Source organism: Equus asinus, chromosome 19 (genome assembly GCF_041296235.1).
Source record: "Equus asinus isolate D_3611 breed Donkey chromosome 19, EquAss-T2T_v2, whole genome shotgun sequence".
NCBI classification, from domain to species: domain Eukaryota; kingdom Metazoa; phylum Chordata; class Mammalia; order Perissodactyla; family Equidae; genus Equus; species Equus asinus.
This window is the reverse complement of record NC_091808.1, coordinates 8,724,597-8,747,915: the sequence shown is the minus strand read 5'-3', so window position 1 is coordinate 8,747,915 and position 23,319 is coordinate 8,724,597. Positions and strand designations below refer to the sequence as shown.

The window sequence follows — 23,319 nt, the reverse complement described above, 5'->3', positions numbered from 1 at the left end:
AAGCAGAGAAGGGAGAGGAGATGGGCAGAGCAAGCTAAATGGTGAAGAGTCGGGAAGGACGTAGGAAGGTCAGGTGAAAGAGAAAAGGTAGACGTCTGTGGGTTTGGCAACCGGGATGTCATTGATGACCTTGGTGAAACTAGTGTCAGTGGCTTGGATGAGGGGAAGCCAGACTGCAGATGGTGGAGGAGGGAGTGAACACAGGTGTGGAGTTTGCTTTCTGTGAGAAGCTGGGCTGTGAAAGGTGTGTGAGGCGGGCAGGGCAGGGTCAGAGGAGGCTTTTTCTTTGTTTTTAAGATGGAAGTGATTTTAATGTGTTTCTGTATTGAGAGGTGAGAGATGTTGAAGGAGAAGCTGAAAATATAGGAATGAGAAGAGTTGATTGTTTTGCAAGGTCTTGAAGAAGAAGATGTGACTGAATTGAGAGTGTAAGTGGAAAGTGAGGCCAAGACATGGTGAACACCTCTTTCCTGGAGACAAAGAGGCGCAAGACATGGGAGTGTCTGCTGCCGTTGAGTCTTCACACCTGACCGAATCCACTTTGACTGTGAGAGGAAGGGAACTGCCTGCTGAGGGCGGAAGAGGAGTAGGAGGGGGAAGAGGGAAAGGGCTCGGGGAGGGAGCTGGCCAGGAACCCGTCATACAGCCTTACTAAACACCGTTCAGGTGGGCTGGGTTGGAAAACTACCAAGTCTGCATGATTTTCTTCGATAATTCTTGGCCTCCTAGGTGTGGGAGCAGAAATTGCAGTGATCCAAATTTGGAGGTTTGCTAGGAGGGAGAGCATGGTGGGCGCCAGGACAAAAGTGCTGGGACCTTGCTTCCCCTCTGAACCTGTTTCTTCTCATCCCCTGCTTTTATAAAGGCATCACCTGCCACCTAGTCAACCAAGTTTTTTTTTAAAGGAATCCTGGAATCACATTTGATTCCTCTTCGTCTTAGCACTGTTGTCATGGCTTTTCAGTAATTTCTCTCCCCGCTCCCTGTCTGTCCTCCACCTTGCTACCCAGTTATCTTTTCTGCCACGCGCACACCAGGACCAGATGATGTTGCTTTTATGCTTGAAAATCGGCTTGTACCTACAGATACGGTTCACATGTTTTAGCAGAGCTTTGTTATCAAAGCATTTAAGATTAGTCCCCAACCTTCTCTCCCACCTTCCTCACTTCTCCATGCCACTTCTCCCAAGGCACACACTCACGCACGCACATACCTAATGGCCTCTGTCCTCTCCAGGCTCTGCATATCCACTGTACTCTACCTGCCTCTGAGCCTCTGCTTGCCCTTTGTCCTCTGCTTAGAATGGTGGCCTCCCTGCCTACTTCTGTATCCAATTCAAGAGCATGATAAAACCTCTGCAGAACTTTCCTTTCCTCCTGGCATGATGAACCGTTCCTATCCTCTCAGCACATTCTCTTCATGTCTCTAATGCAGCAATAAACATCATTGCTTCTGGATTTAACTCCCCTTTTTGCTTGTTTCCTAAGGGCGGGGCATTCCTTGGGTATCTCTGTACCCTGAGTACATAATGGTTCCCTGCATTTCAAAGACATGTGTGGTCTGGTCAGTTTACCCAGGTGGCTTTGTATGCAGCCTTGTATGCCTCGATCATTTCACCCTTTTTCGTTGTAGGGGAGGAAGACATTTCCCCTACCCTCTCTGGGTTCGTCTGGCCGGAGAACGAATTAAATTCACATGAGACAGAATAGCAGGAGAAAATTAAATAAAACTTTATAACATGTATACATGGGAGAGGTCAGGCAAGCTGAGCAACTCACCAAAATGGTTGAAGCCCCCACCTTAAATATCATATTCAGCTAACGACAAAGGAGGATGTTGGGGGAGGGAGGAGTCAGTTACAGGAGGTTACCAGAAACAGGAATAAGATTATTAGGCAGATTTAAGTCCTTGCCTTTGGCATTGATTAAGAGTTTCTAGAGATAAAGTCATCCCCCTCTTCTTCCTGGTACAGAGGGAGGGACCTTTACAGATGGAGATTTCCTTTACAATGTAAATGTCTCTTACAAAGGGTAAGTAAATTCTACTTTTCAGTTGCTTTCCTGTCTGCAAAGTAACCAGTGCCAAATAATCATGCCAAAGAGACATATGTTGGGGTGGCCATTTCATGCCTTGCCCTCTTTGTTTCCTCCGTGCTTCCACCCTTAAGTGTGTGAGTTGCCTCTGGGCTTATATGCTGACATATAAGCCTACTCCACGTGCTCTCTCCTAAAACAAGTCTGTTTCTTTGGAATTAGATGTACCTTTCCCTCATCGCAATCAAGTCTTTCAGTCCATCTCATCCTGTCTCAGTGACACTATAAGATCACTGAATAACATCTTAGGTTCATGATGTCTGTTCCTCCAGCTCTGTGAATTGCCATATCAGAGGCTCACTTCTTCCCCCTTATTCTCTTACATGAGTATCTTACATAGCTTGCACTGCTCTCCTCACTTTGAACCTACAGGCTTCTACAGCAACTTGTTTCATGGCTTTATTTTGTCATTTTTCTTTATCTCTTCCCTGTCTGTATCCTTGCCATTTCCAAATTCAATTGGTAAGTGCTAATTTTCTGATTAACTTCCTTAATGAACCTTAACATGATAGTGAAAAAAAAAGTTTGTGATACAAAAGCTAGGCAGAATCATCAGTATATCCTTTCTGAAGGAATTAACCCTCAACCAAAGCCTTAAAGATTTGCCAAAGATAAAGTTCTAGCAAACATAAGTTCACATAGGGGCCGGCCCCGTGGCCTAGTGGTTAGTTTCGCATGCTCCACTTCGGTGGCCTGGGGTTTCATCGGTTTGGATCCTGGGCACAGACATGGCACCACTCATCAGGCCATGCTGGGGCAGTGTCCCACGTGCCACAACTAGAAGGACCCACAACTAGGATATGCAACTATATACTGGGGGGATTTGGGGAGAAAAAGCAGAAAACAAAAGCAAAATGTAAGTGCACATAAAAGTCATGAAACATGCAAGGATACAGCTAAAGCAGTACTTGGGGGGAAATTTATAGCTTCAAGTGCTTATGTTAGAAAAGGAGAAAGTTTTAAAAATTGAGCCTATAAAGCTTAGCTTCACAAATGTTTAGAAATAAGGGGAAGGTATGAGATGACTTTCTATATGATCATATACTGTGGGTACAAGTACTGAACCAAAAAAATGGGAATTTTCTATTATAACTGTAACAGTAGAAGCCCCCACTCCTCCCCAAAGAAATACACAAGACAAATAACCAAACTCTCCTATGCCTTTCATGTATGTCATAGTGAAAAACAGAATTCATTTACCTGAATAACAAAAGTTCCTATTTCCACTTTTGGAACTGCCAAATGGAAATCTTAAAAATTAGATATATTGGGGCTGGCCCCGTGGCCGAGTGGTTAAGTTCGTGTGCTCCACTGTGGCGGCCCAGGGTTTAGCTGGTTCAGATCCTGGGCGCGGACATGGCACTGCTCATCAGGCCACATTGAGGTGGTGTCCCACATGCCACAACTAGATGGACCTGCAACTAAGATATATAACTATGTACCAGGGGGGATTTGGGGAGATAAAGCAGGGGGGAAAGAAAAGATTTGCAATAGCTGTTCGCTCAGGTGCCAATCTTAAAAAAAAAAAATTAGATATAAAATATCAAATATAGCTATATTAGATCTCATTTTTGTTTTTCTAGTATTAGAGTGCTATTAATTGTCAAACTATAAATTTCTATATATTGTCAAACCATTGTATGTTTAAAAGAAAATTTGGCATGTTAGACTTTAACTTTGGAACAGAATTTGAAACATATAAACATGTACATATGCTTTTTAATATTCAGTTTCTGCATTTTTATATTTTATATCATATGTATAATATATGGTGTTTGTGTTCCATAAGCATTTCAAATATATTTTAAATAAAAGCACATATTAAAGTTCGAAAACAATAATAAGCACATTAAATCAACTCTAGTTAAAAAGCAAAGATTTAGACTGGGTAAATCTAACTTATGCTGTTTATAACAGACACGCTTAAAACATGAAGACAGAAGGATTAAATGTAAACAGGTGGGAAAAGCTATCTCAGTAATGTACTAAGCAGAAGAAAGCTAGTATATTTTTTATTAATGTCTGACAAATAGATTTTGAGATAGAAGACATTACTAAATGTAAAGAGAGTCACTGAATGATTATTAGAAGGGTCAGTTCATTGGGAAAATATAATGTCAAACATTTATTAGCAAATAATATAGTTTTGGAATATATAAAACAACAATTGACAGAAATACAAAGAGAAAGTGATAAATTCATCATCATAGTGGATTAATTTAATATACCTTTCCCAAGAAATGATAGTTCAAACAGACCAGAAATAAAGTAAAGCTATAGAAAATTTGAACAGCACTGTTAACAAGCTTGCTCTAATAACCATATCTACAATACAATACCTACAAATGAAGATTACACATTGTTCTCAAGCACACAAAAAACGTTTATAAAAATTGACTTTGTACTAAACCATTAAGCTTATTTCAAAAAGTCATTGGTATCGTATAGATCATGTCCTTGGATCAAAATGCAAGTAAATGAGAAATAATTGCAGAAACATTTTTAACTTAAGAAAAATTCAGTAAGTTTGGGAAATTTAAATATCTCCTATAACCCTCCTCTCTCAAATCACTGGTCAGATAAATGGCATAAATCAGAATATACGTGATGTTATGCTTCCTATTAATGCTTGAATGATGAGTGAGTGACCTGCCTCCTCATGGCTGAGTTTACCTCTGTCATTGCCTTCCACACAGAATTCCAGATGCTCCCTTCCATAGGACTTAGAGTTTCTACTCCTACTACTTTCCCCACACCATCCAGAATCACTCTTTGAAAAGTGATTCATGCTGGTCGACTTACTGGCTACCCACCAGAGAGCCAAAGATTACTTGAAAGCCTTTACCACCAAGGGACCATCAAAAAGGAAACTGCCTTCTCTAATTAAAGAAACTCAGATTCCCAAAGATAAGCAGTAGAGGAAGGATTCCCAGATGGGGAAGAAGCTGGACCATATGGATGTTCTCCCCTTGGACATCCACTTCCTCCTTAGTGTAGTCACTGCTCCCTTTGCTCACCAACTTTAGGGGGTGACAGGACTTGTTACCACGTTGGTCCAAGTATGGTACCCATAATCTTTTGCTTAGTACCTCAGGCACAACTGAAACTGGACTATAACTTAAACAGGCATTTACAAATGGTTAAAAGATAACAAAAGGAAGATAAACAGAGAGCAACAAAGCATCCGGATCTGCCTTCTTTCTGCTGCTCCTAGATCCTGTTCTACCTAGGTCCTGAGCTGTCCCCACACTGCCCAGACATCACCCAGGCAACCACACCTCAACACCTACCCTCCAAAAGTCTAGACCTAAGAGATTCTAGAAAGAAGGCTTGGGCCTACTTCTTGGATTTTCCATTTCCCATCTGAGGACTTGCCCTTTCCCAGGAAGAGTAACATTAGGGAGGTTCATTCCCTTTGGGCAAGAATATGCCCATGGCTTGCTCAGCAAGCTCCACTGAGAGCATTGTCTTATCAGTACACAAATGGCAGTATAATTGCTGCATACTTAAAGAAGCCAAAGGTCATTTGGTTATACCTCTGTGGGAGACCTCGTCTGCTGCTTCTCCTGCTACAGCAGCCAACCTTGAGGTCACTTAAAGAAAGCATTGCATTACATCGTACTCTGCACCATTCCTCACCTTGCACATGGGTATTTTGCCATGCCTTACAGTCCTTAACTCTGGCTGGACCCCACTTCACACCTCATGCCCTCACAAACCCCCCATTTACAAGGGAGAGCAAGACAGATGCTAGACTCTTGTCACTTAGGTCATTGGGTGGGGAAATAGGCTTTGTTATCAGAGTCTTACTTCAAGTGCTACAGAGAGAGCCCCGCAGCCTTCTGCTGTGTGAGCCTCCTGAAGCTCCATGCCTGTCCTGCCTCACAGGAGGGCCCGAGGGGACAGATATATGTATATAGACATAAATCTTGTATATTCTCCTGAGGCCATCAGGAGGCAGCCTGGCACATGCCTGCTCTCTTAGTCCTGGACCACTCCTTTCAACCATTCTTCACACCTTGAATTGTCTTTCTCAGCTTTCTGGCTACTGATCTTGCAATTGTTCTCCTATTTCAGGCCTTCCCTAGTCATTTGGAATTTGACTTCATCTCAGATTAAACCCCCAGATTCAGCCCCTATATTCTCTTAACCCATTGGTTATGCTTCTCCCTGACTCATCCACGTCAACGAGCTGGACCCTGAAATGCCATGTTTCAGAGGGATGCCTTTCCTAAATATTGAACACCGTATTGTAAGAGCCAGCTCAACTTAATTAGAAAAGTTGACTGTTAGCTGTTGGAAACATATGCCATATGTAGCTTGAAAATAAAATCTACATGCAACATTTAGTTTAACCCAAAAAACTATGTTTAAAATCTGCTCTTTGTGTTCTAGAAGAGAACCCTGATAACTCTTCCTTAGATTTTTGGAAAAGAAAAATTCCATTTCAGGGCAGGTTTGTACTTGGATACATTTTTGGGTTTTTGTCTCTGACATCTTCATGATGCCCAGTGCTTCGAATGCTATTCCTCCTACTCTCCTATGTGAAGTCATTTCTAATCCCAGTTTTGAAACAGATTTTTCCTCTTGCAGTCTCTAAGTCAGAGGGCATTCTGACCTCAGGCAAATCCCAGGCAACCCAAGTACTTGATCTCAGACTAACCTCATTTTCGTAGTATGGCCCTTGATAATAAACCTGGGAAGAGAAATGGAAAATTCTGTCGAGCCATCAGCTCATAAGAAACTGCGTGTCTTCTCCATTCATCTGGAGCATTGGTGAGTGAACAATTTTAACTGTCCTTGTTTGTATGATCATTTTTTAGAGAATCGTACCTTGACTTAAAAAATCGAAGTAACTGAATAGTCATGCAAGACCTCTGGCGTGGAAGTGGGCTTCTGGGATGCTTGCCAATGAGTTCTTGTTTTGAGGACACAGCATCTAAGTGGAAAGATTAAGTGGAGAGACAGCTCCACCCCTCTAAGTCTTATTCCTATGTTCCATTCAAATCTTGCTAGCCTGATTTCTGTGGGGTCTGGGCTTGGAAATTCTCTTTTCTCATGGATGTCTCAGTGCACCTTGTTAAACCAGATTTGGACTGTGGCCTGTTCATCTGCTTCCAGCTCTGCTGATTGGTTCCAGTTTCCTTACTCATTAAAGCCAAGATAATCTGGCACCCACCAGTCAGGCATCCTCAAGTATCTGGCACCAAGGTAAACCTGGAAGCCAGTTAAGAAGTTTCAGTGATCCATCACACTCGTTGCATGAGGAGAGGCAGTTGTGGTATACCAGAAGGAGCACTGGTATAGGAGCAGGAGAACTGGGTTGCTGTCTCATCTTTGCCTCTACTGCATCATGTAAATTTGGGTGTGTCTGTGATTTCTCTCAAATTCTTTCCTCAGCTGTATGGTGTTTGGACTAGACAGTTTCTCAAGTATCTTCCAGTTCCCAAATACTGAGTATATGAAAAGCTAAAGGAGCGAACCTCCATTTATGCCTGTTGTTGCAAAAACACAACCTAGCTTTAAAGATATTGGCAGTAGCTGTCTAAAGTTGTATATGCTACTGATGTTTTTCCACAAAAAGAGATAGTATGACAACAAAATGAGAAGAGGTCCAGTCTATATTCCAGAGGAAAGAATTAACCTCTCTGTGCCTCACATTTCCCAACCTATAAAACAGGGATAATAATACCTAATTTAAAATTGCTGAGAAGATTAAATGAAATAATCCCTAGCACTTAGAACTGCACTAGACAAAAAGTAAGTGCTTAGTGAAAATTATTATTAATATGAAAATGAAAATGTTAAAGTTGACATGGAATTTTGGTAAGATTGTGCTGAAATAATAAATATTCAAATGCTGTTCAGAAGTTGAGATGGGAACAGAATACACAATCCAGAAACAAACCCTCACATGTATGATCACCTGGTTTTTTTTTTTTTTTTTAAAGATTTTATTTTTTTTCCTTTTTCTCCCCAAAGCCCCCCTGTACATAGTTGTGTATTCTTCGTTGTGGGTTCTTCTAGTTGTGGCATGTGGGACGCTGCCTCAGCGTGGTCTGATGAGCAGTGCCATGTCCGCGCCCAGGATTCGAACTAAGGAAACACTGGGCCGCCTGCAGCGGAGCGCGCGAACTTAACCACTCGGCCACAGGGCCAGCCCCTATGATCACCTGGTTTTTAATGAAGGTGTGACTGTGTATGAAGTATAGTGAGGAAAGGATGGTTTTATCAATAAATGGTGCTGGATCAATTGGATATCCATACAGAAAAAAAATGAATTTTGTCTCCTACTTCACACTGTACATAAAAATCAATTGCACGTGGCTCGTGGATCTAAGCGTGAAAGGTAAAACATTAACTCTTCTAGAAGTGTATAACCTCATGACCTTGGGATAGGCAAAGATTTCTTAAGCGAGACACAAAAAGCGTTAACCTTAAAGGAAAAGAGTGATAAATTAGATTTAAGAACTTCATTTCATCAAAAGACACCATTAATTTAATGAAAAGACAAGTCACAGAGTAGGAGAAGATATTTGTAATAAATATATCCAGGAAAGGACTCCTATTGAGAATATGTCAAAAGTTGAAGAGGCCCTTTGTAAAAAAAGAGAGCCAGTGGTCAAAAACGTATGAGAAGTGTTTAATATCATTAGTCCACAGGAAAATGGAAATTAAAACCACAATGAGGATGGTATTATGTTCCTACCAGAATAGCCAAAAATTTTTTTAAAGCTGACAAAACCAAATGTTAGTGGGAATGTGAAGCAATTAGGACTCTCAGATGCTTAGTAGGAGTGTAAGTTGGTACAATCACTTTAGAAAACCATTGTACAGTATGTAATGGAACTGAATAGATTCACACTCCACGACTCAGCAGGTTCATTCTTAGATATATACCCAGTAGAAATGAGTGCATACCTACAAGAATTCTTATAGTGGCATTATTCATAATAGCAAAAAACTAAAAACAACCCAAGTATCTATCAACAATAAAAAGGATAAATTGTGGTGTAGTCTTACTGGAATATTATATAGTAATGGAACAGAGCAAAGTCAAAACACAACATAAATGAGTCTCAAAAACATGGTGAGCAAAAGAAGCTAGATACACACACACACACACACACACACACCCCACCCCACACACTCTCTACTTAATGTATGAATCCATTTATGTAAAGTGCAAAGACAGGCAAAACTGACCTGTGATTATAGATTACAGAAGTCAGAAAAGCACTTATGTTTGGTGGGTATAAAGACTGAGAGGAGGCACTAGAGAAGCTTCTGGAATTCTGGTTGTGTTCTATTTCTTGAACTGGGGGGTGATTAGTATTCACTTTGTAAAAATTCATGGTGCTATATGTGTAAGGTTTATATGCTTTGTGTATTTTATGCCTCAGTAAAAAGTTTATTTTAAAAAGTGAAGGAACACACAAAAAGTAGAAATAACCCAAATGTCTGTCAACTGTTGAGTAGTTAAATAAATGTAGTCTATCCACACAGCAGAATATTATTCAGCCATAAAAAGAAATGAAGTACTGATGCATGATGCTACAACATGGATGAACCTGAAAAGCAGTATGCTAGGTGAAAGAAGACAATCAAAAAAGACCACATATGTGTGATTCCATTCATATGAGATGTCCAGAATAGGCACATCTGTAGAGACCGAAAGTGAGTTAGTAGTTGCCTGGGGAAAGTTGGGGAGAAATAGGGAGTGACTGAAAAACAGATATGGGGTTTCTTTTGGGGATGTCAAAATGTTCTAAAATTGATTGTGGTGATGGTTGCACAACTCTGTGTATGTACTAAAAATCGTTGAAATGTACACTTGAAATGAGTGAATCATATAGTATATGAATGAAATCCCAATAAAGCTGCTATGAAACAAAAAGCCAAGGGATACTAATAACTATGGAATGATTAAAACTCCTTAGAAAAAGGCTGTACCATGTGGCCTGTGGTATCATGGTTAAGAACGTTGATACTGGAGTCCAAGGGTGTTCTAATTCTGGTGCTGCCATTTACTAGCTGTGTGACATTGGGCAAATCATCTAATCTCTCTGAGCCTGAATGTATTCACCTGTAAAATACGAATATTGATAGTATCTACCCCATAGAACTTTTGTGAAAATGATTCCTTTTATCAAGAAATATTTGAGTGTCTTTTCTGTGCCAGGTCCAATCAGTGATAACTGATGTTTTAGTTAGCCAGGAGGTTTTGCATCTGAAGAGTCTTTACTCCGTTTTACTGACAAAGGTGACAAGTAAATTTGAAAATATGTCGAGGACAAGACACCTTTGCACTGCTGTACCACATCAGCATCTATTGCAAAATACAAAAGGAGTGTTTGTGTTGATGACTCTAAGTTATTAATGCTGAATTATATTCTGCTATGAAGAAAAGGAAATATATAATACATTTATAGAGGATTTCCATCCAGAAGTATTAAAACCATCAATGATTGATGATTACAGTGTTGGCAGTCAGTTACCTAGAAAATTTGGCAGTTCAGAATACAATATATGAAAACTGAGTTTATAAAAAAACTAGAAAACTGAATTGTAACTGTAATTGATATATGGATGGTTCAAGAATAGAAAGTGACCATTGGTTACAAAAGTGCATGACAAGGTTTTTATTTCAGTTAATATTTATTGTCCCCATAAAGGAGTCACTTCTGGGCATGCTGAAGGTCGTATTCTGTTCTACTTAGTTGTCTTAAAATGTGTGTTCTGGGGGCCGGCCCCATGGCCGAGTTGTTAAGTTTGTGCTCGCTACTTCGGTGGCCCTGGGTTCACTGGTTCAGATCCTGGGCGCGGACCTACACACCGCTCATTAAGCCATGCTGTGGCAGCATCCCACGTAGAACTAGAATGACCTACACCTAGGATATACAACTATGTACTGGGGCTTTGGGGAGAAGAAGAAGAAAAAAAAGAAGATTGGCAATAGTTGTTAGCTCAGGGCCAGTCTTCCTCACCCAAAAGCACACTTAAAAAAATAAAAAGGTATATGCTGCAAAGTAAGTGTATAATCCTTTTGAAATGTTACATTGAGAGCACTTATAGCCTCCAGCAATTGAGAAAGACAGAACTATAAGTTAGTCAAGTACCTGATGCTATAAGGGGCAAATCCCATGAAGTAAGGGCTAAGAGCTTAGTCTCTGAAGCCAGACCTTGATGTGGGTGAGGAATCTGACCTCTCTGGGCCTCAGTTTCCTCATCTGTAGAAAGAGATCTGTCTCACAGCGTTGGCAGGATTAAATGAATTAATACAAACAAAGTGCTCTAAAAAGCAGACAGTCAATATGCTGTTGTTGTGGGACAATCAGTATGGTGGGTTCATATTGTAAGCATGCATAAATTATGGATATAATTTTTTGTTAACCTTTGTGAAGCCTTGGGGAACCAGAAAACAGTTTCTCCTTCCTGCAAAGAGGTTAATTAATGAAACTGAGTAATTAGATCCAAAAAGAACTAATTGGGTATGGTGAAAAAATAACAAGAACCCGAAAAGACTTCTCCAGAATGATAGAAAAGCCACTAAGGGGTTTTGTCACTAGGATATAAAGCTTTTAAAAGCTTTTGCCTCTCAAAATTCAAGATGAATATGAAAGTTGCTTTAATTTCAACAGAAATGAAGGCTGAGATTGGGTTACAGTTGATAACATTTAACGAATAGGCATTTAAATACACATAGGTGTTTATATTTCTTTAAAACTTGTTGAAAATTGTACATCTCTTTTAAATTTGGCTGTTAGAGACTGGTAATTATGTTTTGTTAATAGAGAGAGGCTTTTTAAAAATAGGAAAATCCACAAGTGAGTGTGAAAATATGCTGAAATTCAATTTGCAAACCTGTGTCTTTGGGACACTGGTCTGCTGGGTTCATACAAGCATTTCGTGTACCCCTTCAGGCTTGAGAAAGAATAGGTTCCTCGTGCTAGCCATATACACTGAACCTATAAAGAGAAGACAAAAGCCAAAGGCTGCTTCAAACTGCAGTCACATTTCTGGACTGAAAATAGTTGGTTCCTCTTTGGAAGGAGTGTGCCCAGTTCCTGCTCCTTCCTTTACTGCGCTCACCTTCATAGAACTTGCCTGCAAAGTGCTTCAGACGCTCTGCTCCACCAGGAGACGTGTCCGATGAGCTGCCACCCACTCTCGCTGCCTCCGCCCACGCTGGCCAGTGGGGCTTTCTCTTGCTGTGAGGTGGGGAATCAGGGATAGGGGGAATAGCTGAGGGGGGACCCAGCATTTTGTTGATGTCTTTATTTTAAAAAAAACAAAACTATAAAACAGTTAACCCCTTTATAATAGAAAAATTGGAATTTACATATAAGCAGAAAGAAAAATTCATAATCCTACCACTCAGAGAAAACAATTGTTACCATCTTGACATATTTCTTTCCAGACATTTTTAAGCCAGGTTTGCATTTTTATTTTGTACTTTTTATCCTTATTGCTTTTCCACACTTTGAAAGCTGGAAACATTACAAATGGGTATAATGTAGGAAGGAGCAGTCCCCGTATCTTCAATCTCCAGAGATCATCACTGGGGACATTTTAATTCTACTCTTCTGAAGCCATAACCTTCTCCTGCTTCTGTTGGCTTGTTGTTCTTTTAAAACTCATAGCTAGTTTTACTTAACTGGATTTTTCCTTTTTAAACTTCTTTCTTTCCTTGGCTTCAACCCTGCAAACTTTTTTTTTTTTAATTTTTGGGTAGAGAATTTCAAACATGCGCAAAAGTAGACAGAATAGTATAATGAAACCCCTTGTTCCCATCGCCCAGCCCTGGCAACCCTAAAACCATGGCTAGTCCACCCCATTCACACCCCACCCACCCCACTCCCAGCCCTTATTATTTGGACCTACAAACTTTGTAACTACCTTCAAAGGTCTTTCCCGGCCCCTCTGACTTCACTCTCTTTTGGCAGTGGGGGAGGACCAAATTCCTGCCCTCCTGCACTCAGAGCTTCTGGAGAGCCTGTGCTCGGCTCTCTGTCCCAGGTCTGACTGGCTGACCTGGGCTTTCCCTACTCACTTCTGAAATGCCTGGAAATTCCCAGACGTTGGGTGTGCCAGCCTCACATGTTCAGCTCCTCATTCTCTTTCCTGTTAATGGAGGAGGCCATTGCTCAAATCATTTGGAAGGGGAAAAGTGGAATTTACTACCTGGGTGTTCCTCTTCCATGCTGTTCATATAAATTTAAACTTAGATTCCTGGGAATTAGATTGAACGTGACAAAAATCGCTGCGTGGGCAGTTTAGTTGAGTACTTGCAGATTGATAGAGCCCTTTGTAATCATGAAGGAAAATGGTTCTCTGAGCTGCTTAGTTCCAGAAGGTGAGCTCACCAGTTAAGGAGTTTGCAACTGAAGGTCCTCATTAACCCTTTGCTGGATGATAAAAGGAAAATTAAAAAAGACGAATCCTGGCCTTCAGGAGGACCTGAGAAATCATCTTGGACAGACCCTCCTCGTACAGGGGTGCCTTGCATTGCATTCATATTTACTTCTCCCAGAAGTTTTTTTACTTTAACTCCTTTTATGTTTATGAAATATCCTCAAACCATCACCACGTCATGGCCGTGGAGTACTGCCATCACTTGCTGTACCAGTGGTCAACTTGGTGTTTGATTACATAACCAAATACCACACAGAATTGGAAGATGTCAGAGTTTGAGTTATCCCTCTTACCCAGCAACCCAATCGGTGTTTCCACCACAGTCAGAGGGAATTTGCTTACCCCAATGAAAAGATGGAGTTTGTTGTATGGCCACGAGGTGATTGAAGCCCAATTGTTTCTCAGCTATGGAGTCTGTCTCTAAAATTCAGTGGGACCAAACTAAGGCCAGGGCCCACATCCTGGCTGGATGTGCTGCCCTAAGTGTGCTGCTGGGGATGTCTGAGCAGCACAAAGTCCCTTTCTGTCAGTCCTCTTGGTTAGATTACCCTTTCTGAGCTTTGAGAACACTATTTTCTCTCTCTCTCTTAAGCTTCATGTTGTTGGGAAGACTGGCCACAGGGTCAAGAGGTTAACCCAAGCAAGAGCATCATGTTCCCATAGTGTAGGCTGGATGGAAACATCTGTTTCCAACATCTGTTGCATCTGTCAGTGTGTCTAGTAGGTTATGCTTCTTTTCATCATCTACCTTTGTTTACCAAATGTATTACTTCACTGAAGGATTAATTTAATTTGTTTCCCTGTCAGCGCCATTCCGAAGAGATTGTGGTCTTCTTCAGGCTCATTGTTTTCAGTTCAGTATGATCTTAGACTGCATTAGTAGAACCATGGTATGCAGAATGAAAGAGGTGACAACATGAGAAAGTGAATATGGTATATTCAATTAGTCATTTTTCTGCTTGAAACTTTCTAGTGGTTTCCCATCGCATTTGCAGTAAAATCTAAATGCTTCATCCTGGCCCGTCAGGGCATCTCTCACTGGAGCCCTGTCTACCTCACTAGCCTCCTAGCTTCCTTTCTTTCCAATATTCTTTGTATTCTTTAGATGCACCTTCAACCCTTTACTCTGGTTATTGTCCTGCCTGCGAAGCTCTCCCCCATGCTGTTATGTGACGGCGTCCTTTTTAGACACACAGGTCTCAATTGGTTTCCTCAGAGACCTTTCCTAACCAAATCTGAGGTAGACTCCAGGCATTCTCAACTCCTCACTCCAACTTTTATTTTCTTCAAAGTCCTTTTTCCTGTATTAAGTAATCTTATCATTTATTTGTTTGCTTGCTGTCTTTCTTGCCCCACTAGAGTGTAAGCTCCACAAGAGAAGAGACCTTGTCAATCTTGTTTACTTGTATGTCCCCAGCACCTACAAAAGTACCTGCCACATAGTAGGAGCTTAATAAGTATTGGTTGAATGGCTAATTTAATGAGTGAAAGTGGGTATTGGGAGAATGTTTGGAGAGGGATGTTGAGGATTATGAGGTGACAAAGCCACGCCTTGTAAGTATTTAGCCTGAGGGAGAGAAGATCCAGAGTCCACATGCTGTCTAAATATTCAAAGCTGGTGCTACCCCAAAAGTAGAGCCCAGCCCTGCTGGAAGAGCTCTGCCACTTCACTCATCTCCCTTAGTCACATTGCTGTCTGCTGAGGAAATGGGCTTCTTCTGGGCAGCTCCATGAGGCAGAACTGGGCCAAACAAGTGGAAACTCTAGAAAGACATATTTTGGCTTTAAAGGGGGACAGATTTTTTAATTGTCCTGAGGATGGAGCGGACTGTGCTGGGAAGTAGTGATTTCTAAGTCACCTGAGTTTCCAAGCATCAGTTAGATGCACTCTGGGACGACCTGGTTTGGGGAGGACTCTGCACAGTTAGACCAGGCAGTGTTTACAACCCGTTTCAACCCAGAAACCCAGAGTGGCAACGATTCTATTCTATACTTTTGTTATTTCCGTGTTAGTTCAGTGAACATCAGACAGTGACTATGTGCTTGGCCCTTTCCCTGCCCTTTGTGCTGATTGCAGAGGGCGGGGGAAATAGCTCCTGACCTACTTGCAGTAAGTGGTGTTGAGCCTGGGCCGGGGAAGTGGGGTGTGGGAAGGGGGTAAGATGCTGTAGGAGGACACAGAACCCTGGGCGGGGGGGTGGGAGGGCAATGAACCTTGTCTAGGTCATCAGGGAAATTCTGCCAGAGGGAGTGGGCTTCACTCAGTGATCTGCAGGACTGGTAGGAGTCATCAAGAGGAGAAGCAGGGAAAGAACACCTTGCAAGGGAGAACAATGTGGAACCTGCTAGGCTTGAGCAGCTGAAGAAGTTCTGTCAGTGACTGGCACTTAAGGGGCCAGGGCAGGCTAGTTAAACATGCTCAGGGCAGACCAACATGATAAAGAAGTTTGCCAGCATTGCCTCTTGGTGAAGCAGTGACTGAGCATGGCGTGCAGAGGGAGGAATGGAAGAAACGAGCCCAAGGAACTAGAGGGGTGGCAGGAGCCAGGCCAATGAGGCCTTGGGAGCCAGCGGGGTCCTGCAGGGTTTACCCAGTGGGAGGGCAGGGAGATCTGTATTTTGGAAAGAGCACTATCTTCATTGTGGAAAATGGGTTTGAGAAATGACAGGGAAGCATAAGGAGGTTGTTAGATCCTCTCTTGAAGAAAAGATGGTGGCTCTGGCCATGGTGGTGCTGTTGGGAAGAAGAGAGATGGGCAGATTTGGGTTAGAGTTCAGGGTGGCTGACACGGGCCTAGGTTTCTTTTAGGTTTAGGCAGTGGAAGTGCCCTTTCTGGTTTAGTGGAGGTGATTCCACTTCCTGGGATGGAGAACACAGGAAGAGAAATGGTTTTGTAGGGGTGAGAGGGGGGAGAGGGGTTTTGGAGGTGTGTGTGATGCCTGGGGAACAGCTAAGTGGCAATTCCTAGTAGGCCTTTGTGCATATCAGTCTGGAGCTCAGGGAAGTCTGGGCTGGTGGCACAGAATGAGGACACCAAAGCACAGAGATAATGCTTGAACGCCTGGGAGTAGGTGAGCCAGTCCAGGGACAGAGGGTAGAATTGGAAGAGAAGGCAGCCTGGGACAGCACGCGGAGGTACGCAGACATGTAAAGGACAAAGGAAAGAAGAGGAGCCTGAGAAGGAGCAGCCACAGTGCCAGACACCCAGAGTGGGGCCAAGAGCTAAAGGAAGAGTGTCTCAAGGAGGGAGAAATCACCAAGCTTCGGATACCCTATCAGATCAGGCCAAGTCAAGCCTAAAAAGGTTTGGATTTAGCCACACAGAGACCGTTAATGACCTGGATGAGAGCAGTTAGTTTTTGCTGGTAAGACATGGTTAGCAGCATTGTTCCCCTACGTTCTGGATTAAAAGGAGTGTCCTACGGGTCAAGATGAGCTTCTGTCACCACTCTCCAGTCTCAGCGGTGAGTAAAGGTGAACTCAAGTGACCCAAGTCTGGAAGGCGCTGGTCTCACTCCTGGTAAGGGAACCCTGATAGTTCCCACCTGTAGTAAGCACAGCCCTTTTGAGTACTTAGGGCGGTCACCCTGCCAGGTAAGGATGACTGTGAGCTAGAAATCTAGAAAGAAATTGCTAGATCCTAAGGACTTGTAATTAAGTAGAACTAGAGTTGTGGTTAGTGGCTTAGTGGTTGTTCTGTAATCAGGCCGTGCTACAAGTGGCTAAGAGATTGGCAGTGGGAACCAAAAGAGCCGCAGGGACAGGGAAGTGGCTGTGAGCAAGGCTGGGACGAGTCCCTGAGAGGACTTCTGAATCCACAGCCAAGAATGTGGCTTCTATTGAATCATAAGATACAGGGAGGGATTTCTAGCTGTGGCCTTTTGAGACAAAAAATTGGGTTGTATCATCTTGTCCTGGAGTTACGGTAACAATGTCAGAGGGGTGGTAATAAAAGGAGCAAAGGCTCTGAATCCGACCTGATTTTGAATCCAGGGTTTATTACTTACTAGCCAGATAACCTTGGACGAGTGACTTGGAACCCCTCTGAACCTCAGATGATTCACCTGTGAAACAGGGTTTACATGGCTGTTGTCAAAGCTGCATTAATGTGTGTGGAGCCCCTGACACAAAGGAGACATTAAATAAATGGTCACTTCTTATCCTTACTATCGTTTTTATGGTTACCATTGTCAACATTACATTCATGTAGTTGTTATGGATTACAAAACACTTTCACATGTTCTCACTGAAGTAAAAACAGATTTCAGCTCGACTTACTCCCATCTAGTGAGGTTTTGTAACCTTCCTCTGTCATAGCACTGGTAATATATTGTCACCACATTGGTATATCTGCCAACCCCATTAGACTGTGAGCTCCTTAAACAGAGGGGTTGCCTCTTAGGTATGCCCAGTGCTGGAATAAATTAGTGGCTCCATTTCCATATATCATGGATCCATGTAAGGAGGCACTGTCTCCCAATCAGAGCTCTTCAGAGGTAGAGCGAGTAGCTTCAAGATAAGAGCTCCTACCCTTGAGGATCTGTCAGGGACTACCTTGCAGGGGCATTATTGCGAAGTGGCTGAACTGGCTGGGAGGCTGGCTTAGAAGAGATGCTTGTTAAGCCTCTGCTTTATGTTCTTTTCGTGTTTTAATTGGATGAAGCAGTTCTGATGTCCTCTCAGGTTCATTCAAAGGAGTATTCATTTATGTTTGTGGGCCCTGTGCAAAGTGAGCCAGACATGGCCGCCTTGGGCATGCTTCCTCCATCTGTTTCCACAGCTCTTGAAAACTCGCAGGCCTCATCTTAGCTCCAGTAGATGAAAAATGTTTAATGTAAAAAAAAAATTTTTAAATAATGCTTTTGTATGGAAGACGGTATTTTAAAAAAACATCAAATTAGTCCTAAATGTTTTGGCAGCATATACTACATAACCCTTTGGATTTATATTTTCTCTTTCATAGAATAAAAACTCAGTGCCACTACCTCAAGAGTTCTGCAAGTTCATATTATGTAAATATATGTAATACAGTATTTACTTAGGGTTTCCATTAAAAAGGTCCAAAGGAGAGAATAAGAGAGCTTCTCTTTGCTGGTTTTAGAGGCTCTGCTGGGAATTTGGAGTGAAATTTAAACCTCTCAAATATGTTTTGATTGGCCTCCTTCATGTTTTATCTCCTGTAATGAACTCTTTGTCAGTTTGTCAATTTTGACTAAGGACAGAAAGTTCATGTCTAGTAACAACACACAGACCGAATTTAAAATTATGGTTTGTATCATGATGTAATAATCCTCTCTCTTTTCCTTTAGTCAATATTTACCTGTTAGGTCAATATGTTATAATTTTGACTTCAAAAGAAGACACTTTATTTTACCTTCTCCAAGTGTTGGTTTTAGATACTTGTAATATCAAAATTGGAAGTTGAGCCGTCTGAGGCTCTTGGCCACATTCTCTTTGGGTTGAGTTCCTCGATCATCGCAGGGCAGGTTTCACTGCTCCCGGTGACCCCACAACACAGCTGTGCGGCTCTCAGAATGAGGCAGCTGAACTTTGAGCCACACTGGTTTCTCTCAGCTTTCCAGACAGCCCTCTCCTCTGTGGGAAATAGGTCTATTATATTATCCCATAGCAGCCAGGATCTCTTAGATGGATTTAGGTGTTCTCTAACATATTAATGTTACACGACTGGGTGGAAAAACCCAATGAATGCCCTGTAGGAGGATGGTCTCTGACTGTGAGACAGATGATAAACGGGGAATCTTAAATTCTTTTCCTTCTCTGAACTCTTTATTTTAATCACCCCATGTTGACACATTTTTCCATTTTAAAAACTGAGGGGAGAATCATCCCCCAGTGAAGAAGGAATAGGAGGCCAATAAATAGTTACAAAATTTGCAGATAAAATATGTGATGCTTTAGGACTAATTATCCAGGTAACCAGAGGAGCAAGTAGGGGTATGTATGTTAGTGAACTCTTCTGAGTCAACTTGGGTATCAGTCAGGATTCTTTCAGTGAGTCAGAACCGAAAGGGAATTGATTGACTCATGAACTGCCAAGTCCACAAGTAGTCTAGTTTCAAGTTCAAATGAGGTCATTGTGAGTCCCCCTTTGTTTCTTAGACCTGTTATTTCTATTGGCATGGTTATGTGGTAAAGATGTTTCTTGCCAGCTCCAGACTTACAGTGGTCCTTACTGTCTAGGGTCGTGGCTGGGGGAGAGACCCTCTTTCCTGAAGTCCATATCAATCCCTGAAAACAGACTCAGAATAAATCTACTTGGGTCACATGCCTATGCCTAGACCAGTGGTTATGAATAGGGATGGAGTATAGTGGAATTACATCAAGCATATATTTAAATTTAAGCAAATTCTCCTTTGTGCTTATATCATCAGTGTGCTGCTGTCTGCCCATGATGCTCTCTTTGTATACTTATTTTACATGTGTGCTCTTTTTTATATTTTGGTTATTTTGTACATTTTCACATATATGTGTATAATCACATGTACTATATTTGATAGATGATTTATGGATGTTCAAGAGCAAATCTTAAGTTTATAACCTAACTAGTCCCCCAGCCCCACTTAAGGTGCAATTCTACCAGCCTGCGTCATCTGACCATCTCTCTACCAGAACTGGTAGGGAAGGCAGGGCCTGGTAAAAACAGCTCCACCAGGAAGGGAAAGGGCAATTCTAAAAGGGAAAAAAGTAGGTCTTTTACCACAAGGGAAAAGACAACAGGCAAAGAAACCAATTATTGATTCATTCATTCAACAAGTATTTTTTGAATGCCGACTGTGTGTCAGGCATTCTTCTAGGCACTGGGTCTATGATAGTGAACTTTACACAGAAGGCTCTGCCATGCTGGAGCATACACTGTAGGGAGTGAGGCAGACAGTAAGCACATAAGCCAATGAAGATATGCTGTAGTATCCTAGTAGTGATGAGAGCTCTGAAGAGAAGACCATAGTACGCATTTTCAGTTACGGATTAGGTGCTTTAAGAGTGAAGGGGAGGAAACAGAGGGCAGAGAATCTCTTCTTGTTCTGGGATTCTCTTTCAGTGGACCCTTATAAGGTAAGGAGGATTTTGATGGGCAGATCCTGTTGAGATTATCCCATGTGTAAGAAAAGCATGAGCCAAGCAAGCCTCTGAATGGGATGAGGTAAGATACACTCTGGGAATAGAAATAGGTTTCCCATGACAGTTGCACACAGAGCATGCGGAGGATGCAGCCATAAGGCTGGTGGGTAGATTGGGATGAGACCATGCAAGGACATGAATAACACACATCACCAGATCCATGGTTGAGAAGATTACTAGCAACACTGTGGAGGGCTGGGTAAGAGAGGACAGAATAAAGGTAAGGAGCCCAGCTGTGGTGCTAAATAAAGGCTGTGGCCAGAATGGACAGGAAGGGCAGAGTTTCAGAGGTAGGATCTGCAGGATTTGGGATTAACTCACTTCTAGTGACTTGAAAGGGTTTGTTCATCATCCAAAATGAGTCTTCTTCTGCACATCTACTGATGTTTACTCAAAGACAAGAAGCCTTTAGAAATGGGAGACATCTTATAAAAATGGTTGTTTATTTAGGATAAAAATCTCATTTGTTGGTATACAATGAGGAAAGTAACGATAGTGCCAGTCACGGGGGTAGGTAGGGTGCCCAGCGACTGGGATTAGTGGCTTCAAGTCCTGTGGCCTCTGGGAGTAACCTGCATTCTCAGGAAGGATTCTGGGAGAGATTGCCTTGCTGTGCTTACCAGGCTCATCAATCTCCTTGTGCATTCACAGGCAACTTTGAAGTGGGAGTTCACATCGCTGACGTGAGTTACTTTGTTCCTGAGGGATCTGATTTGGATAAAGTGGCTGCTGAGAGAGCTACAAGTGTCTACTTGGTTCAGAAGGTAAAAATCAGTCTCTAGTTTCTTGGATTGAAAAATGTGCTTCTGTTTAGTCTTCTTTCTGTTTTTTGTTTGTTTCTCTTTTCTTAAAAAAAGAAAAACCATGACGAATGGCAACCTTCTCTAAACATCTTTTCTCACATCTAATAAGGTCTTAAGAAAAAAGAAAAGGTTTTCCCTGGAAAAGTGATTGTCCTCTGTTATTGTGTTTTCCTGTTATGCCCTTATGTGTTCAAGAGGAACCAAACTGAAGAGATGCCAAGGCAAGACACAGGTATTCCTCTCAGGCCTTCGGACTGGCCCTGCCACAGGAGTAACTCAGACAAGTAGTCAGCTTCAGAAAGAAATGAGGAAAAATAACTGCTTTCAAATTGTTGCTCCAAGCCAGTACTCAGCAAACAGCCCACACCAGCCACAGTTTTTATAAAGTTTTATTGCAACACAGTCACACCCGTTCATTTATATAATGTCTCTGGCGCTGTCACACTACCACAGGATGGAATGCACATTTTCTATTGGCCTTTTAAAAAAAAGTTTCGACCCCTGTTCTAGAGGGTGGGGGCTAATCTGCTCCTGACCTGCCCTTTACAGGGTAACCTAGAGTCTCAGAAATGGAAAAGCAAAGGGAGCTGAGGGGGAGCCTGGGCTTCTCCTCCTATTCCTGATTCCACTCCTGCTAAGTCAGTGCATCTCTATAGACGTCCTTTAACAAGTATTTAATGAACACCAGTTATCTACCTGGACTGCCCTAGGCCCTGGGGACAGTGTGAATTAAAGACCATATGTGAGTTATTTCCGCTCCCCTCACTGGAGCCTGTGAATTCTTCCAGGTTTCTCTCTCCTCCTTTTGACACTGTTCGTCTCCCTATTTGGCTCATCTTACTTCTTTGGCCGTGTCATGACTTGTGCTTCCTCCCTAGCTTCCTAGAATCCAGTGGTCCACTTTGGAATTACTACTTGCACTAGCTTGAACCTTCCCTCCTCCCATGCCCCAGGATGTGACTTCTGGTATTTGCTCTTTGATGCACTAAGGTGAGAGGTATATCCTCACTCCCCACCCACACATACTGTGGTATTAGGGGGCTGGAAACCTTTTACCTGGTGCCAAACCTGCTCCATTCTGGGACCTTCCAAATGTCATCACCTAGGGAAAGGATACAGTTGCCCCGTCTCCCTCCACTGCCTAATCTGGTTGGTAGCTCCCACTGCCAGCATGCCTGCGTGCCCATACAGCTAGCAGAAGGAAAAGCCAAGCTCTGAGCACTGCCCTTGCAAGAAGCATGTCCTGGTAGGCCCTTGTGGTTCAGGCTACCACCTCTCTTGACTCCTGAGGAAATTCACCCTGCTGCCTGCTCCAGATAGAAGTTTTTCTGTGCTAACCTATAGGTTTGAGAAAATCACCAGCGCAGGGATCCTGGAGAGGCCCTGGAAAGACAGTGTTCTGAGCCCCTGACCTTTAGGAACCTACAGATCTTGGCATAAGCACTGAGAACATTTGCAGGACAGCATTCTCCTTCTCCTAGTTATCACTGACATGTCTTCCCTACCATTCCTTCAAAACTAGGGCTTGAGAAACCCGTGCTCCTGGCTACCTGAACCCTCACTTCCTGCTGTTCCCTAGAATGGGTTGGCCCTTTTGTGGACATGCTGTCTAAACCCTGGCAGGGCAGACCACTAGGGGTCCATGTGCTGCTCACCTGAAGATGCTCCAACCCTAAGGTCCCAGGAACCCGACCCCATGTTCTTACCATGATAGGGCCTTGGCCACAGGGAAGGATGAATGTCATCTGGCAATGCTAAAGGTGGTGGTGGATCTTTTTAAAAGCCAGTGTTCTCCTGGGTTCTGTTTTTCTCCTTGCCAGAGATCTGAAAACTGTCATTGACTACTTCGTGTCACTTCTGCTGGATG

General features: G+C 42.5%; 1 protein-coding gene across 11 annotated transcripts in view; it reads left to right on the top strand.

Annotated features, from left to right (window-relative positions):
- DIS3L2 (DIS3 like 3'-5' exoribonuclease 2) overlaps positions 1–23,319 on the top strand; it is a 345,001-nt gene that overhangs the window by 209,925 nt on the left and 111,757 nt on the right. For all 11 annotated transcript variants that reach the window (XR_011495510.1, XR_011495509.1, XM_070489410.1 and 8 more), the window contains one exon: positions 21,301–21,413. Coding sequence is in view for 9 of the 11 variants with exons in the window: in XM_070489410.1 (XP_070345511.1) it covers positions 21,301–21,413 (113 nt within the window). In the remaining 2 variants the exon portion in view is untranslated. The remainder of the gene's footprint in view (positions 1–21,300; positions 21,414–23,319) is intronic.